Source organism: Sciurus carolinensis, chromosome 11, assembly GCF_902686445.1.
Source record: "Sciurus carolinensis chromosome 11, mSciCar1.2, whole genome shotgun sequence".
Taxonomy (NCBI): domain Eukaryota; kingdom Metazoa; phylum Chordata; class Mammalia; order Rodentia; family Sciuridae; genus Sciurus; species Sciurus carolinensis.
Window position 1 is genome coordinate 73,801,634 of NC_062223.1, and position 17,168 is coordinate 73,818,801.

At 36.0% G+C, this 17,168-nt stretch overlaps 2 protein-coding genes across 2 annotated transcripts; both read left to right on the forward strand.

Moving 5' to 3' along the window:
- The first annotated feature begins 247 nt into the window (after nucleotides 1–247).
- LOC124960070 (olfactory receptor 51F1-like) lies at nucleotides 248–1,207 on the forward strand. Its single transcript, XM_047518603.1, has one exon. It carries the CDS (start codon nucleotides 248–250, stop codon nucleotides 1,205–1,207), a length of 960 nt encoding a protein of 319 aa, XP_047374559.1.
- A 13,814-nt stretch (nucleotides 1,208–15,021) lies between these two features.
- On the forward strand, nucleotides 15,022–15,978 carry LOC124960027 (olfactory receptor 51F1-like). Its single transcript, XM_047518549.1, has one exon. The coding sequence runs from the start codon at nucleotides 15,022–15,024 to the stop codon at nucleotides 15,976–15,978; it is 957 nt and encodes a 318-aa protein (XP_047374505.1).
- Nucleotides 15,979–17,168: the final 1,190 nt, after the last annotated feature.

Here is a 17,168-nt window from a genome sequence, read left to right on the forward strand (position 1 = left end):
AAGGCTATAAATATCAACATAATTATTCTCAAAATGGGTGGTTATATAAACATATTTTATTGCATTTAAGAACAAAAATCCTGATTTCTTTGCTAAATGTCGCTATTTACAAACACGAAGAGAAATTGTAATTTAATTTAGTGCATTTTCAATGACAGAGACCTTATCTAGTACAATATAATTCTAAATATTTCTATAAAATACTGTAATTCATTACTTCTACAGAATGTGAGCCCTGTGAAGAGGAATGCTACAAATCCAGGACAACATGAACATCCTCAATAACTTGACATCCAGATTTCCAGCTTTCTCACTGACTGGTATTCCTGGCCTAGAGTCTGCCCATGCCTGGATCTCCATTCCCTTCTGTTGTCTCTATGCCATTGCCCTGTCTGGGAACAGCATGATCCTAATAGTCATCAGCACCCAGCAGAGTCTCCATGAGCCCATGTACTATTTCCTCTCCATGCTGTCAGCCACAGATCTGGGCCTGACTCTTTCCACAATGTCCACAACCTTGGGTATCCTCTGGTTTGGTGCAAATGAAGTCAGCCTAGACAGATGCATTGTCCAGATGTTTTTTCTCCATGGATTTTCTGTCATGGAATCTGGGGTGCTAGTATCTATGGCTTTTGACCGCTACGTGGCCATCTGTGATCCCCTGAGATACACTACAATTCTCACTAATTCCAGGATCATTCAGATGGGTCTCCTAGTGATTACACGTGCTGTGATATTAATATTACCACTGCAATTGCTCCTTAAGTCTCTCTCTTTCTGTAGAATGAATCCCCTTTCCCACTCCTACTGCTACTATCCAGATGTGATCAAATTAGCATGCTCAGACACTCGGGCCAATAGCATCTGTGGATTAGTTGCTCTCATCCTGTCCACAGGGATAGATATGCCATGCATTGTCCTGTCTTATATTTTGATAATTCGCTCTGTCCTCAGTATTGCCTCACCTGAGGAACAGCAGAAGGCCTTCAGCACCTGTGTGTCCCACATTGGAGTGCTAGCTATTTTCTACGTCCCCCTGATGAGCCTGTCCTTGGTACATCGCTATGGTGGGTCAGCACCCAAAGTGGTCCATTCAATGATGGCCAGTGTATGCTTGCTTCTGCCCCCCGTGCTCAACCCTATTATCTATAGTGTAAAAACAAAACAGATTCACAAGGCTATCCTTCGTCTACTCCCTGCAAAGTAAATTGAATTATTACTTTTGAGAAAAAACTGATCTAAGTTACTTATACTATAGGAAAGAAACGCTGGTAGATCACTGCCTATTTGATATTATTTATCATGTTTTCATTTATTCAACATTTAGTAAATATTTTTGTATTTTCAGTGTATATATATGTATATATATATATATATACATAGATGGAGTGATTCTAGATGGAGTGATCGCAAAGAAAATTTAATGAGGAGGGCAGAAGTCAAAGCAAAGAACTCTGTGAGGGTGTTCCATAATGGGAGTCTGACACAGAAGAAATCTGGAACCCAGGAAATGTGGATACAACAGAGAACACAGAATGATGAAATTGCTCAATTCATTATTTCTTATGTCTTGTGCTATCCTAAAATTGTAGTCACAAGAAGGTGAAGAATGCTACTCTTAGGAAATTAACAGGAGAAGAAATAAGACAGAATAATTTTAAACACTAAGAGTAAAATTTGGTGAATGTACAAAGCAAGAGCATTGTTAGGAGAATATTTCAAAGGTAATGATCAAAGAGAATGGCTTACATTTAGAGAAGTAAGGTAGCTGTTTGTAGTGTACCTATAATACCTGCCAGGAGCTTGATCAGAAATAATGAAGGCAAGAATTCAAGTATCCCATGAAGGCATTAAGGGTTGACAACTAAGTTAGCAAACCTTCAAATTCTGAGTTCTGAAGTCCTCTACCAGAAATAAAATTGATCCCATAAACTCATAATTCAGAGGTCTGCAGGTGGCAATCCAAGAATGACCCAAGCTGTGTAGGCCAGGATGTTGTCAGCCCCACTTTTCTATCTCCAGTGCACCTCATACCAACATCATTACCATGCTGACTTGAAAATTTCAGCATTTGTAACTTGTTGCCTACTGGGATGGATTCCAAGCTTCTAGAGGACATAAGTTGTGCCTTGCTTATTTATGCATCCCCCAGGTTTATCAGGGCTAGGCATAGAGAGGTGTTCCAGACATACTTGTTGAATTTTGAGATGCAGAGATTGAGAATCCCTGGAAAACAACCTATATGTTGGAGTACTAGTTTCCAAAGTGTACATTGAGCTAGGCTCAGTGGTTCATGATCCCAGCAACTTGTGAGGCTGAGGCATGTGGATTGCAAATTCAAGATATGAGTGGGCTATTTAGCAAGACCTTCTCTCAAAATAAATATAAAGTGGTTGGGGATGTAGATCTGTGGTGGAGCATATGCCTAACATGCACAAGTCCCTGGGTTCAATATCCAGTACCACTAAATATATAAATGAACAAGCACACAAATGTAAATAAATATATTCATGGCTTCTGCACCCACTATAATGTTAAATCTGGGAGGTGGCAGTTCAACTACAATTAGAAACAGAAAAGAAACTTTTATGCAAAGTTCTGAAGGGAGACCTCACTATGAGTTATGTTGTTTGTGACCTTAGCACAATATTCAACTGTCAAGAACTATTAAACATGGTGATCATAATGACGATGGTGTGTAGCCACTGAATCAATCATAATGGGCATGGATAAACTAGAATAGTGAACTACAATTCTTAGAGATTCTCTAGCAGCACATGGAGAAATGTGTATAGTTCATTTGTGGTAGGAACAGAGACAGTAGGTAGAGGGAGATATTCCAAAATCTGATTTGTGTTCCCATCGGGGATTATCACCCTTTCTCGCCTTGTCTTCTCTCATACATAGCCCCCATTCTAAGGAAGAGAACCATGACCCTGTTTGGTATCATATAATAATCATTGCTTATACCTTCCCCAAACACCAATGGCATCCCTTCTTCTGGAAAAAAGAAGATAGGATGAGAGACTCATTTTCAAGTATGAAATATTGTCAAAAATATTGAATTCCAAAATGAAGCAGGAGGACCCCACAAACATTTTGTGAATCCCCCAAACTCTCAATAAAATTATTTTACCATTTATTGCTTCTTAAATATAGGTGTACATTTTAATTTTCAATACTTATATACTCACCTATTGAAATAGCTGTATAGGAGCCAGGGGTTATAGCTCAGTTGGTAGAGTGCTTACCTTGCAAGCACAAGGTCCTGAGTTCAATCCCCAGCACTGCAAATAAAAAAAAAAAAATAGCTGTATAGGATCATTGTATATTTCATAGGGTAAGTTGTTATGCTTTGTATGTATTCTTCTTAAATATTTCTCAACATTCAGTGCAATTTTAAACCTGTAAGTAGTACACAATGTATGCTCAATAAATCTTTGATCGAACCTAGGAAACATATTAAGTGTGATTTTCTTTCCTTTACAAAGGTATACTTTGCCTTCAGGAAAAGATGCCTTCCATAAAGAAAAATATTATTATGGCATTTGCAAATAAATGGATGGAATTGGAGAATATTGTGCTAAGTGAAATAAGCCAATCCCAAAAACACAAAGGCTGAATGTTTTCCCTGATAAGTGGATGATGATACCAAATGGAAGTGGGGGTGGGGGTGAGAGAAGAATGGAGAATCTTTAGATTATGTAGGAGGAAATGAGAGGGAGAGGGGCATGAAAAATGGTGGGATGAGACAGACATCATTACCCTATGTACATGCATGATTCCATGAATGGTATGAATCTACATTATGTACAACCATAGCAACGAAACGATGTACCCCATTTGGCACAATGAATCAAAATGTGATCTGTAAAAAATTTTAAAAATAATTATTTAAAAAAATTAAATAATATGAAAAGAAGCAAAAAAAAGAAAGAAAAAATGGCTCCCCTTAAAATGTCAATTTGTATACTGAGAAAATCTATATTAACCTAATATTTATAGATTTATAGCAAATCAAAAAATCTGAATATAATTAGCAATTTTCTAGTAGCATCTTCAAGGGATTCCTCTACTAATAATGTGGAAGCAGAGACCCCAGAAGCATTGCAACTTTAGAGAGGAATAAAGCATGAGTACTTAATTCAACCTAATAAGACACATGAAGGAGAAAAGGCTTCAGAAGAATACATACCTACATCTACACATCATGAAATCATTTTTATTTAAAACTTTGCAGAGTGGACACAGACACATAACAATCTCTACCCTTACTAATTTATATTCAGCATCCTCACATATCAAACTAGATATTTTGCCTAAATATAAAGTGCAAATAGCTATTTCACAGGAATCTAAAGCAGTTCTCTATTACAACTCGCCAATAGACAAGTAAGACAATGAAATTATGTCATTTGCTGGTAAATGGATAGAAATAGAACATCATGCTAAATGAAATAAGTCAGATACAGAAAATCAAGGGACAAAGGTTTTCTCTTATGTGTGGAAGCTATAGAGAAATAAAGAATTGAAAAAAAATGGGAGTGTCTCAAGTAAAAGGAAGGGAGGACAAATGATGTGAAGAAGAAGAAGGGTAGAGAGGAGGAATGGGAAAGGAGAGGAACAATGAATTCCACTTTTACTTGTATCTACAAGGCACCAATTAAAAATAAATTAAAAAGAGAGTATCCAGTCCTTAATTTCTAAATGTGTAGGAATGCTGGGAATTCACATACTAAATAACACCAGGGCACACAGCTCTGGTCCAGCGTATTTCTTTTTCAGTGTATGGTGTATCCGTTAACTATGCTGGGGTCAAACTAGGCAGTGTCAGTAGCTGCACCTTCTGCATGTAGCTACAGCATATCAATCCGTGAAGAACACAGGATTTGGACTCAACAGACTCAGAATCAAACTCCATAGAGTTTATTTTAAGCAAGGTATTTAATATTATAATTCCTAATTTCTTCCTTTGTAAATTAAGATCTTCAGTATACATGCTGAAGAATTATGCTTCACACTGAACAAAATCATGAACACAAAACTGCAAATATAGAACATGAATAAATGGGTGCTTTGTGAGTGTTGTTGCTTTTGCTGTTTTTATTGTCAGACAATGAATACAGGTCAATGTGGTGTTGAAAAAAAAAAAAAGAGCCGCAGAGTGTGTCATTGGATTAGGTAGATTCCAACAGAACAATCAGTTTTCAAAGAGAAAAATGGAAAACTCACCTAAGTTCTCAGATGCTGGGTTCCAGAATGACCTCTAACAGGAGCATGCAGTTCCCTAAGAGAGTATGTGTGTTCAAAAGGAAGAGGGTCAGAGATCCAGGTGTGGAAGGAAGTCAGTCTTGAAAAATCTTTGGGATGGAAAACTGGGACTTGAGATTTGGTGTTGCTGAGAAATGGCACAATGAGTTGGTGAGGGCACACCCATCTGCATTGAGCATCCATGCTTCTCAGAGGAACCAAACTTCAAATATATCTATGCCTGAGAAACTGCTAAGCAGGTTCTCCAGATCTGTGGAGCCAGCCCAGGAGAAGAGAAACACAGTAGCACTCATCCATTCAGCAGCGCAGTCCCTTGGTTTCTAACACATTTTTCACACACTTAATATTGCCTCATCCTAAGTCAAAGCAGTTTTAGCCATAAAGGACCAGCAGGACTACCCTGAATTGATGGGGAAAATTAGAGGAAATGGAGCTGAGATGGTGGTACTTTGCTAAGAATAACCTCCAACTCTCATGGCCACATGACTGCATTTTCAACCACCATGGGAGTCAACCGCAGGAAACCAAGCAAAGTCCCCAAGATCATGGTAGGAATGTTGGTATTAAATGCTGAGTTGTGAGTTATTCCTGGTTGTACCACATGCAGTCAACATACAAGAGTAACTGCTGTGGATGATGGCGATGAGGGAAGAGAGCTTATACATGAGGTTTTGGAAGAGTTTTTGTACTAGGCTGAACTCCTCTGAGGTATGGAAGTTGAAAAAAAGAGAATGATCAATCAATGAGAAGCTTTATTGGACTCCTTCTTCAGAAGCAACAATTGTGCTCCAGATAAAAACATTCTCCTTTCATTCTTCTAATTTGAGTCGATCATTTAAAAGTAGCATTTTTTTCTGTTGTCCCTCTGTTATTAGTTCAGGCTACCTTGAAATAATATTCAGTCCCTTATTGTCATACAATAATTTTCTCAGTCTTATGAGAAGTTATATGTAGACCTTCTACACATGAGAAATCTGTAGAAATTCTATAGTTGTGGCATGGTGATCTACTGGTCAATTCAGTACGGAGGATGCTAAAGTTTCTAACTCAATAGGAGATTAAAAAGATCATGGGATTCTAAGAGCTCAAAGGAGAAGAAAGATTTGGTAATAAAGTGTACTCACTTCCAGGGTGAACTAAACTATTCAGTTTCTGAATGCCTTCCTCTTTCTCCCCTTACAAACTATAAGAAATATGAATAGAGGGAGAGACAAAATTGAGAGATTATGAAACATTTCCCAGAAAGAAAGACATATTTTTCATTCTATAAAAATGTGTAGTACATTGGCATTAGTAACATAATAGCATTTCTGAATTGTTACAAATAGTATTAGCTTTGCCTTTGTTAATATCCCCAGAAAAGGTATGATATTCGAAGAAAACATGGTAAATAGAAAACAATCTGTAGGTAGAATTGGCATGTACATACAGGTTTGCGACTCATTACCCCATGGTAGGTTCTGTGATGCCTTTCCCCCTTTCACCCTGCACAGATGAAGCCTCACCACTTCCTGTGTCATTTCTGTCTTGAGGACTTTACATTTTTTCTCCCTATGCCCTTTCTTCCACAGCATATTAAATATACGGAGATATAGCCAAAACTGCTTGTAGAAAAGTTTTTAGCCATAAACATAAACACCTATGTTAGGAAAAATGGAAAGGCTGGGAGCAAGATTTTTTTTAAAAAAATCTATCTCCATCATTTGAGTAAAAAGACTAACAAGTTTAAGAGATAAGAATGATCAATTATAATTGAGCAAAAGTATATATAATCAACATTGGACATGAAGATGTGAGTGACATTATTACATATTCTGAAGTGACTTTTAAAGGTATAAAAATAATTTTTAAATACCTTGACACTGATGGTTTTGAAAATTAATATGAAGTACTTAGATATCTGACATTATAACAAAAAACAGCCAAAGAAGTATAATAAGTTTTCAATAGTCCCATACATTATATTCACACTTATCATCCAATCCAAAGACAGAAGGAAGGAAGGAAGGAAGGAAGGAAGGAAGGAAGGAAGGAAGGAAGGAAGGAAGGAAGGAAGGAAGGAAGGAAGGAAATAAGGGAGAAGAAGGATTGAAAGGAGATAGGAAGGGAAGAAGAAAGGGAACAAGGAACTAAAAGAACAATTGACTTCAGTTTATAAGTGTAAGATCTGACTCTAAATAAACTTCAAAAAATGAGAAAATTATCACTTCCTAAAGTGTTATAAACTTATTTATAAACGAAATTTATTCAACATTACAGAGGACCAAGAAAAAGATAAAACACAGACACACAGAATAAATGGAAAGGAAGGAAGATATAAAATATTATATACAGAGAACATAATAGGTTACATAGAAAATAAGAAGGGCCCATTATAAACTTTAAATCAAGGTTTGACAAGATCTCTGATACATTATTACCATATAAAAGTTATTTTTCTTATTTTCACTAATATACAGGGGAATAAATGTGAGGGTTTGCATGATGTTAATCAAAAACAAAAAATATCAGAGAATAAACTTAACATAAGTGTAAGACACCTTTATCCTGAAATCTATAAAATATAATTGAAACTAAACTAATCCTTGCTAAGTGGAAGAATAAACCACATTAACTCATTAGACAATTCAGTACTGAGTGCTGTGGAAATATCTTTCAAAGTCAGTTTATAGGTTCAGCTCAATTCCACCAGAATCTCAAAAATATCTCTGTAGATGTGGGTGGATGTGTCTAAAATCCATGATGAAATCAAAAGAATAAAGTTGAAGTGTCACTCTGCTTGATACCAGGCCTTCTGATAGGGCTGCAGTTCTTAAAACAATATGTGGTTTGAGCACACAATTAGACAAATTGAGTAGTGAGGCAAAACATTTTACCCAAAACAGAAACACTGCATGTATGGAATGTATTTACTACAAGCATTGAACCATAGAGCCGAGAAGAAAACATGATTTCCTCCACGAAATTTCCTAGTTAAGTGTATATTTACAAAAACTAAATTTTTTTCTGCTATTTCATTATTTATTTAAAAGGAAATGCAGATAGTTTTATCAGCATCCCTATGTAGTGTGTGCATATTTGTGTGTGTGTGTTTGTACACATCTATAATCAATCTATATTTATAGATATAGATGAATATATATTGAGGCATATTCTGTAGATTTATTTTTTTTAATTTTTGTTCTTTTAGTTTTACATGACAGTAGAGTACAATTTGACGTATTTACATGAATATGAATTGTGTCTTATTCTAAGTAGTATCCCAGTCTTTTGCTTATTCATGACACAGAGATTCACTGTGGTGTATTCATGTATGTACACAAGAAGGTTATGTCAGAATCATTCCACTGTTTTCCTATTCCTGTCCTCCCTCTCTTCCCTTCATTCCCCTTTGTCTATTATCTACTGAACTTTTATTCTTTCCCTCCCCTTCTGGTTGTGTGTTAGCATCCACATATCAGATAGAACATTTGACTTGGTTTTTTAGGGATAGACTTATTTTGCTTGGCATAATAGTCTTCAGATCCATCCACTTTCTAGCAAGTTTCACCAAATCATTCTTCTTGATTGCTGATTAATATTCCATTGTGTGTACATACCACGTTTTCTTTATCCATTCACCTTGAAGGGCACCTGGGTTGGTTTCATAGCTTAGCTATTCTGAATTGAGCTGCTATAAACATTGATGTGTCACTCTAAGATGCTGTTTTTTAGTTCCTTTGGGTATATACCAATGAGTTGGATAATTGGGTGAAATGGTGGTAACAGAGAATAAATTTGACCTCCCCACCTAAAGCCATCAATAAAAATTGATGTCAAATGGAAGTCAATATTTTTATTAAAAAGCTTCTAAAAATAACAGGACAATATAGTTTAGCTGTTGAAGCTAGTGACAAATGGAATTGTAAGATACTAAAACTCACAGAAAAACAGAAAATAGTGAGAAACTCTGTTCATCAAGGGACACTTTCAAGACTGTAAAATTGGAAACAGGACTTGCGTCCTGTATATAAAAGTAACTGCATAAATCAATAACAAAAGAGCTAATGGAAAATTGTGGAAATGCTCAGAAGAGAAACTTTATAAAAATTATGAAATTCCATTAATCATATGAAAAAGTATAATTCATTATTAAGGAAAATGAGGACAGATACAGAAATCAGATAGACAACAAGTAGCATTAAAGTCACTGGCAAACAGTTGACCTTGATTTTTGTGACAACTTATTTTACTTAGCATGACAGACTTCATTTCCACCATAATTTCATTCTTCTTTATGGTTGAGTAGTACTCCATTGTGTATATATACCACATTTCTTTATCCATTCATCACCCATCTAGGTGAAGGGCACCTAGGTTGGTTTCATAGCAGGAAGATTTTTTAAAAAGAGAAAGAAAATAAAAGGAGAGGAGATTCCATCAAAATGGAGGAAAGATCAGTAGAGTAAACAAAGGGAATTAAGGAGGAGGAAGAAGGGGTGGGAAAAAGGGAGAGTGGAATAAATCTAAACAAACTTCCATGCGTGCATGCATGAACGTGGCATGGTGGGTCCTGGAAAGTAAGCTATAAATGAATTGAAGAGGAAGCAGTGGAACAGAGCTTCCAGGAAAGCACTGGGGAATGAATTGGAGGGGGTTGTGTTTCATACATTTGTGACTATGGCAGAGTGTATCCTGGTGTTGTACATAACTAAAGGAGAATAAAAATAAATAAGAAATACTGGTTAAACTAAATACCGGTAAAGACAGGTTAAAAGGGATGCTCATATTCTGCTAACCTGAAGGCAAATTGCTACACTCTTTCACAAAAGTCTGGCAAAGAACTCATCAATTTCACTCCAAGAATATAACAGAAATAAATGGCCTATATATGAACTCTGTAAAACTTGTGTAATGTTCATAGCAGTGTAATAATTTATAACAAAAACCTGAACGTAACTGAAGTGCTCAGAAAAAGAAGAATCAACAATTCTGGATATATTGATTCACTTACAAGAATTAAAATGAACCACAAGAAATGGATAAATCTTACACACACACCAAGAAAGGAGGTAGACACAAAAACATAAATAGTGTATTATTCCTTTTGTATGTTTGTATTTTATTGTAAAATAGAAGCAAATCACGGGTAAAGGTAATCTGGATGTGGGAAATCAAGATAGTAATTACTCTAAGTGAAAGAGAGGAGAGTTACTGGGACGGGGTAGCAGTGGATATCGAGTAATGTTGTATATCAAGACTGGCAAATTATGACCCAGCCCACTGCCCAGTCTGGTCCCATTCCTGATTTTGCGAATGAAACTTAATTTTGGAACTATCCATATATCCACTCAGTATTGTTGATGACCATTTTCATGCTGCAACAAAAAATTGAGTACTTAAGAATAAGAATTACATGACATGAAAAACTAAAATATTTACTCTATGAGCCCTTATAAAAGAAAAAAGAAAAGAAAATCTTGCTGAACCAAACTATATCATTGTCTGGGTTGCACTGATGTTTGATAAATCATTGACTGATGCACTAAAGAAAAGAGCAGCTTACTGAATCTAAGTGATTAGCTCTCAAAATTTCATTTATAAATCAATAGAACCTTATTTGTTCTCCATGAACATGAACATGTATGTTCATGGAGATGTTTCTGGAGTATTTTAATTGATGTACACAAGGTAAAAGTTGAATCTTTGCCTTCAACTCTTTGAAACCCACATGAACAATCATGACATATCACTTGGGAAAGGAGCAAATGTCACTCAGCATATTAATGTTTCTATGTCCATAGCAACCAGAGATGGCATGGTATTGAAAAACAACCAGGCTACATTTTGTTAATCCATTAAGTAGTGCTTTAAAACAACACAGAATTTTATGTCAGAAGCCTAGTACGGCTTAGTTGTGTTCTTAAATAACACTGGTGTCTCATTTCAGCCTTAGTTGGAGAAGAACAGGCTTCCAAGTTTGCATGGTTTTGAGCATAATTCCATCAGTACTTGTTGATGGAAGGACTCAATTTCTCACTAGATGCTGTCTGCAGAAGGCCACATTTACCTACTGGCTGATGGATGGCTGGAGTGTGCCCTCAGGCTTTGCCTGCCCTACTTGGCAGCTTGTTTCACCAAAGTCAGGATGACAAGCAGGCACGTGAGATCCATCACCATCTTTATATCCTGTTGGTTACAAGACAGTCACAATTACTACCTGCACACATGAGAGGATTACACAGAGGCTTGAGTACAAGGAGGCAATCAGAAACCATTTCATTATTTCCAGATCAGATCAGCCAAGTTTAAACCTCATTAAGAATATTAGATCCTTCAAGGCAACAGTGGTGACTTCTCATTCTTTAACAATCATTCAAATTACTCACCATGATTTGCTCACAGTCTATTTTTGTTGTTCAACTACCTGTCCAAATGTTCCATGGGGGGATTATGTAGTACTTGAATTGAACCTCTCAGATTTTCTGACATTGAAATTTCTCAAGCAAGAGAACATAGGTATAATAATCAAACAGAAATCTCTCCAAAATGTCTAAATTAGGATAAAATTGATATTGTTTTCCAAGCAAACACAATAATCTCATTCATTGTCTGTCTTCTCTATAAGGAGAAATGCAATCTTTTGGTGTGGATCTTCTTTCCTATGAACCTAGAATAGCTGGGCTGTTGAGAAGTCTGCCCTATTACTCAACAGCCCACGTTGACAAGGGATGCCAAACTTCCCCAACAATCCTGCATCTTGAACTTAATACTCCATTAAAATATCAAGTAAGAGAACAAGTACACATGTACGTGAGTATTTTCCATATACTGCAGTGTCTCCAGACAGGTGCGCAGTGGGGCCAAATTAATATATCAGGAAATCAGGAGCTGATCCATTTCTGGTTGAAATGAGATTGTTTTGAGAATAGACATATCGTCGACCTTATGAGTCAATATTGTTATATAGGCCTAGGAGACTGGAATGCAAATTTTTCTCAAGCTTCTTTGTCATCATATGTATTCCAGTCAACAGTAGTTTGTTTTCCTATCCTCCCAACAAACTTAAAATTAATAGAAAATGACAAGCATCCTCCTATTTCCCAGCATCAAGAACAATGTCTAAACTTTCCAAAGTGAATCAAAGACCTAGTAATTAGAACAGAAACTTTGCAGCTACTTGGAGGAAAATGTAAGGTCAACTCAACAACATTCAGGCACAAGTAATGACTTCCTCACTAGAACTCCAAAAACTCAGGAAATATTACCAAGCATTAATAAATGGGATGGCATCAAAGAAAAAACCTTTACATGGCAAATAACACTATAAAATGTGCGAATAGAGAACCTAGAGAATGGGAAAAAAATCTTGGCTAGCTATTCTTCCAACAGAGGATTAATGTTCAGAATATATAAAGAATTCAATATACTGTCCATTTATAGTCATCACTCAATATTCATGTGGAACTGGTTATATGACCTCTGTGTACACCTGAATGCACAGATGCTTTAATCCCATATAAAATGGTGTTGCATTTGCACATCCCACTGTATACTTTAAATCATCTCCAGATTGCTTTTAATACTGAATACAATGAAAATGCCATACAAATAGTTATTATACTATAGTGTTTAGAGGATAATGATAAGGAAAATTCTATTCATGTTCAGCAGATATGCCACTTTTTCCAAACAGTTTCCATCTATGGTTGATTGAACTCACTGATACAGAATATATAGATATGGAGAGCTGAGTATGAATGGATAATTTAGTTCCTTTTGCTTTGCTTTCCATTTCAAATATCTCTGGAGACCTCTGTTCACTTGAGGTAGTGACAAAAATCCTTCAGAGATTTCAAAGCTCTGTTCTATATTTATAGAAAGGGAGAAAGGGATTTCAGTGTTTCTTTGACCATGGCTCAAAGAAGATCCACATCTTACTGATGATCCCACAGCTCAATCCCAACTTACTATAAAATCCATGCCTCCACAGGTTTGGTCTATCCCCTTTCTGCTAGCAAAGACAGAGAAGGTCCTTTTTTCACCTGCAGCTGATAAAAAGGTAGAAGTGCTCCTTGTATTGACTTTGCATTCTGATTGCTTTCTATTCACAAATACGCAAACATACATACTGAAAAGTCAGAAAACAGGGTGTACCATAATATAACATTATCTAATAATGTACAGTGAAAATAGAATGAAATTCCAGGGAACTAGAAAATTAACAGAAACTACAGAAAACTACCATTAAAAAAAAAATGCTAACGTGTAGACTTACTTTACTCTCTGCTGCCAATATTTTTTAAAAGCTTCATTTAAAAGTGCTAGAATTATTCCTGGAATGGATGTAACAATGTAAATCTATTACTTTAAAATTATTTTTAGAATTATATTTAAATAAGTTTCTATAAAATTGCTTTTTCTAGATAACCAATTTCCTGTCTACTGAAAACTGCTACCTTATTGTCAGTCCAGCATCTATCACTTCATCCTTTCTGGACAGCAGGAAACCTTCCCCTAGTGATTCACAGATAAAGGTAGACATTGGTGACAAGTCCCTCACATGACTTTCCACCAAACTATCAATTTGCCAGTATCTCCTCTACTGCTGATGGAAATGAAGATCCTCATTTTTTGAGGCCTGATTACTGTCATGCTCTAAATGTCTTCAGAACTCAATTGTCAATGAATCCTTCTCATTCTATAGTTTCAATCTCTCTCTCTATCTGCTGTATATTTAACCTTACTTTTTAAAATTATACACTTCATTAAGTCTTTTCCATCTTTTAGAAATCTTCTTATAGCCTTCATTAGTCATGATTTATTTCTCTCCTTGTTTTACTGCTACATTACCAGGAGAAAAATACATCAACCTCACACTACTTACTTTTCCATTCATTCCTCAAGCCAGAATGGCAGGTTTGTTCATTTTATCTTTCAAATTCAACTGCTTTTTCTAGGATGTGCTCTAAGCTATATTTGACTTTCTTCTCCAGAATTGACTGTTTTAGCAATTAGACAACGTAGTTTACGTAGCACCAGTCACAGCTCCATGTTCTCTTGGTTTGTAAAGTTCCTCAGAAAGCTTCTAGTCTCATCTGACTTTCATGCATACAGTCTTTTTCAAAAATTTGTACAGCGCTGTCTTCATTGGTTTTCTCTTAATAGTCTGCCATCTAAGGATATCCATCAGTGTTGTTGGATGAAAATGATACATGTACAATGATAACTTCTAAAACTATGTTGTTGACAAAATCTGGAGATCTGTGCCTGAAAATTCATACCTACATGGACTCTTGAAATATATGGATGTCAGTAAGTGGATTTCTCTTACTTATTTTACACCAGAGTACATTCCAGATAGAATGCACTCATATTACCTTTTTACTTTTTATTTTTGAGGTTCTGGGGATGAAACCCAGGACCCTGGGGGTGCTAGACCCTCTACCATGGAGTTACATCCAGAGTCTCTGATATTTCTTTACTGTTTATCTTCATAGAATCAGATGGAACTTAAAAGACTATAAAAATAGTTATCCTAAAACTGGAAAGTTACATCAACATATTTTCCTTGGGTTTAATGCTAAAAATCCTTATATCGTTGCTAAATGTCCCTAATTATGAATGATAAATTATTGTAATTTTATTTAGTTTTTTCAGCCATAGAGATACTATGACCTTAGATAACTACCTTAATGAAAATAATTCTAAATGTTTTTGTATAACAATGTAATTTATTACTTCTACAGGATATGAGCCCTGTGAAGAGGAATGATACAAATCCAGGACAACATGAACATCCTCAATAACATGACATCCAGATTTCCAGCTTTCTCACTGACTGGTATTCCTGGCCTAGAGTCTGCCCACGCCTGGATCTCCATTCCCTTCTGTTGTCTCTATGCCATTGCCCTGTCTGGGAACAGCATGATCTTGTTAGTCATCAGCACCCAGCAGAGTCTCCATGAGCCCATGTACTATTTCCTCTCCATGCTGTCAGCCACAGATCTGGGCTTGACTCTTTCCACAATGTCCACAACCTTGGGTATCCTCTGGTTTGGTGCAAATGAAGTCAGCCTAGACAGATGCATTGTCCAGATGTTTTTTCTCCATGGATTCACTTTCATGGAATCTGGGGTGCTGGTATCTATGGCTTTTGACCGCTATGTGGCCATCTGTGATCCCCTGAGATACACTACAATTCTCACTAATTCCAGGATCATTCAGATGGGTCTCCTAGTGATTACACGTGCTGTTGTTTTAATAGTACCACTACTTGTGCTCCTGAAGCCTCTCTCTTTCTGTAGAATGAATCCCCTTTCCCACTCCTACTGCTACCATCCAGATGTGATCAAGTTAGCATGCTCAGACACTCGGGCCAATAGCATCTGTGGATTAGTTGCTCTCATCCTGACCACCGGGATAGATACGCCATGCATTGCCCTGTCTTACACATTCATCATTTACTCTGTTTTCAGTATTGCCTCCCCTGAAGAACGGTACAAGGTGTTCAGCACCTGTGTGTCCCACATTGGAGCAGTAGCTATTTTCTACATTCCCATGATGAGCCTCTCTGTGGTTCATCGTTATGGTCAGTCGGCCCCCAAAGTGGTCCATTCAATGATGGCCAATGTCTACCTGCTGCTGCCCCCTGTGCTCGACCCTATTATCTATAGTGTAAAAACAAAACAGATCCGCAAGGCTATCCTTAGTTTTCTTACAAAATAAATAGAGACTATTAAGTTTGAGAAAACTCTGATAGTGATTTTCACTGTAGAAAAGCAACTCCAGTAAGTCACTGCCTATTGGATTGGATTTATTTTTTCATATTTTCATTTATTTGACATTAGTTAATGGATATTTTTTGTTTTCTCCATCAAATACATAAGTATGATATGCTACCCCAAGAATTTTATAACCCAGCAAGGGAAATTAGAAGATATTAATAATGAAGTTATATAAAAAAATACAGCACCTACAATTTCCTGACTGATTTATTCTAGCTCTTCTACTAACTGCTTGTACGACATAGTCTACTTATTCCTCAAAACATCACAATGATATATATGACATTGTTAACTATTTTGCTGATATTTATATTGAGGTCTAGAATCATTTAGGCCACCAAAGACCATGCAACTAATTTGGGGCAAACAAGATTTTAACACATGATGACTGTCCTCCCATTTATGAAACACCCCAAAAAACTAAAAACAGCAACAAGTATACCACAGAGGGTAACTTTGAAATAAATATCTATGCTCTTATGGTTCTATTCTTTTCAGAAAAGAATAGATGAGTAACTAGTGATAATATGCATTAATAAATTAATGATAATAAATTATATAATTAGTTCTAGATTATGCTCTCCAATCTAATTTAATGCACTTGTGTCACTATCACTGAAATATTTGAAGAATTGAAAACTTGGGACTTTATTGGTTAATCCTTCTCAGATGTGTTCTTCATAATTTTGTTACATATTCTCCCAAAAGTATCTAGGAGAAAGATGGTAATATCAAAAGTAAGACCTAGATCTCCATGAATACATGCCATGTCTTTAAATTTTTTTAATAACCTTTTTATGGTATACGTGATCTTGTTTCTTTGTGGATAATACATAATATAAACAGTGGAATTAGTTTATGGCACATAAGCAGAAGTTACTAAGTGCTGGACATTCAAAAGAAAAGCTTCAAGAATTAGGGTATTTGCTTATGACACAGGAAACTGGAGCTTTGTAGCACTAGAAAAGATCATGAAGTAGAATGCAGGAAATTTGGAACATAGATTTCTACCTTTTTTTCTAAATTTAGGAATTTAACAAAATCTATGTTCTCTTCCACAGAAAAAATCTAAAGTACAAAACACATTCACATTATTTTCTATAAAATTTCAGGCTTCTAAAAGGGCATGAA

What these genes read in the sequence shown, in the direction of transcription:
- LOC124960027 (XM_047518549.1), top strand. Translation starts at nt 15,022, where the DNA reads ATGATACAAATCCAGGACAACATGAACATCCTCAATAACATGACATCC.
- LOC124960070 (XM_047518603.1), top strand. Translation starts at nt 248, where the DNA reads ATGCTACAAATCCAGGACAACATGAACATCCTCAATAACTTGACATCC.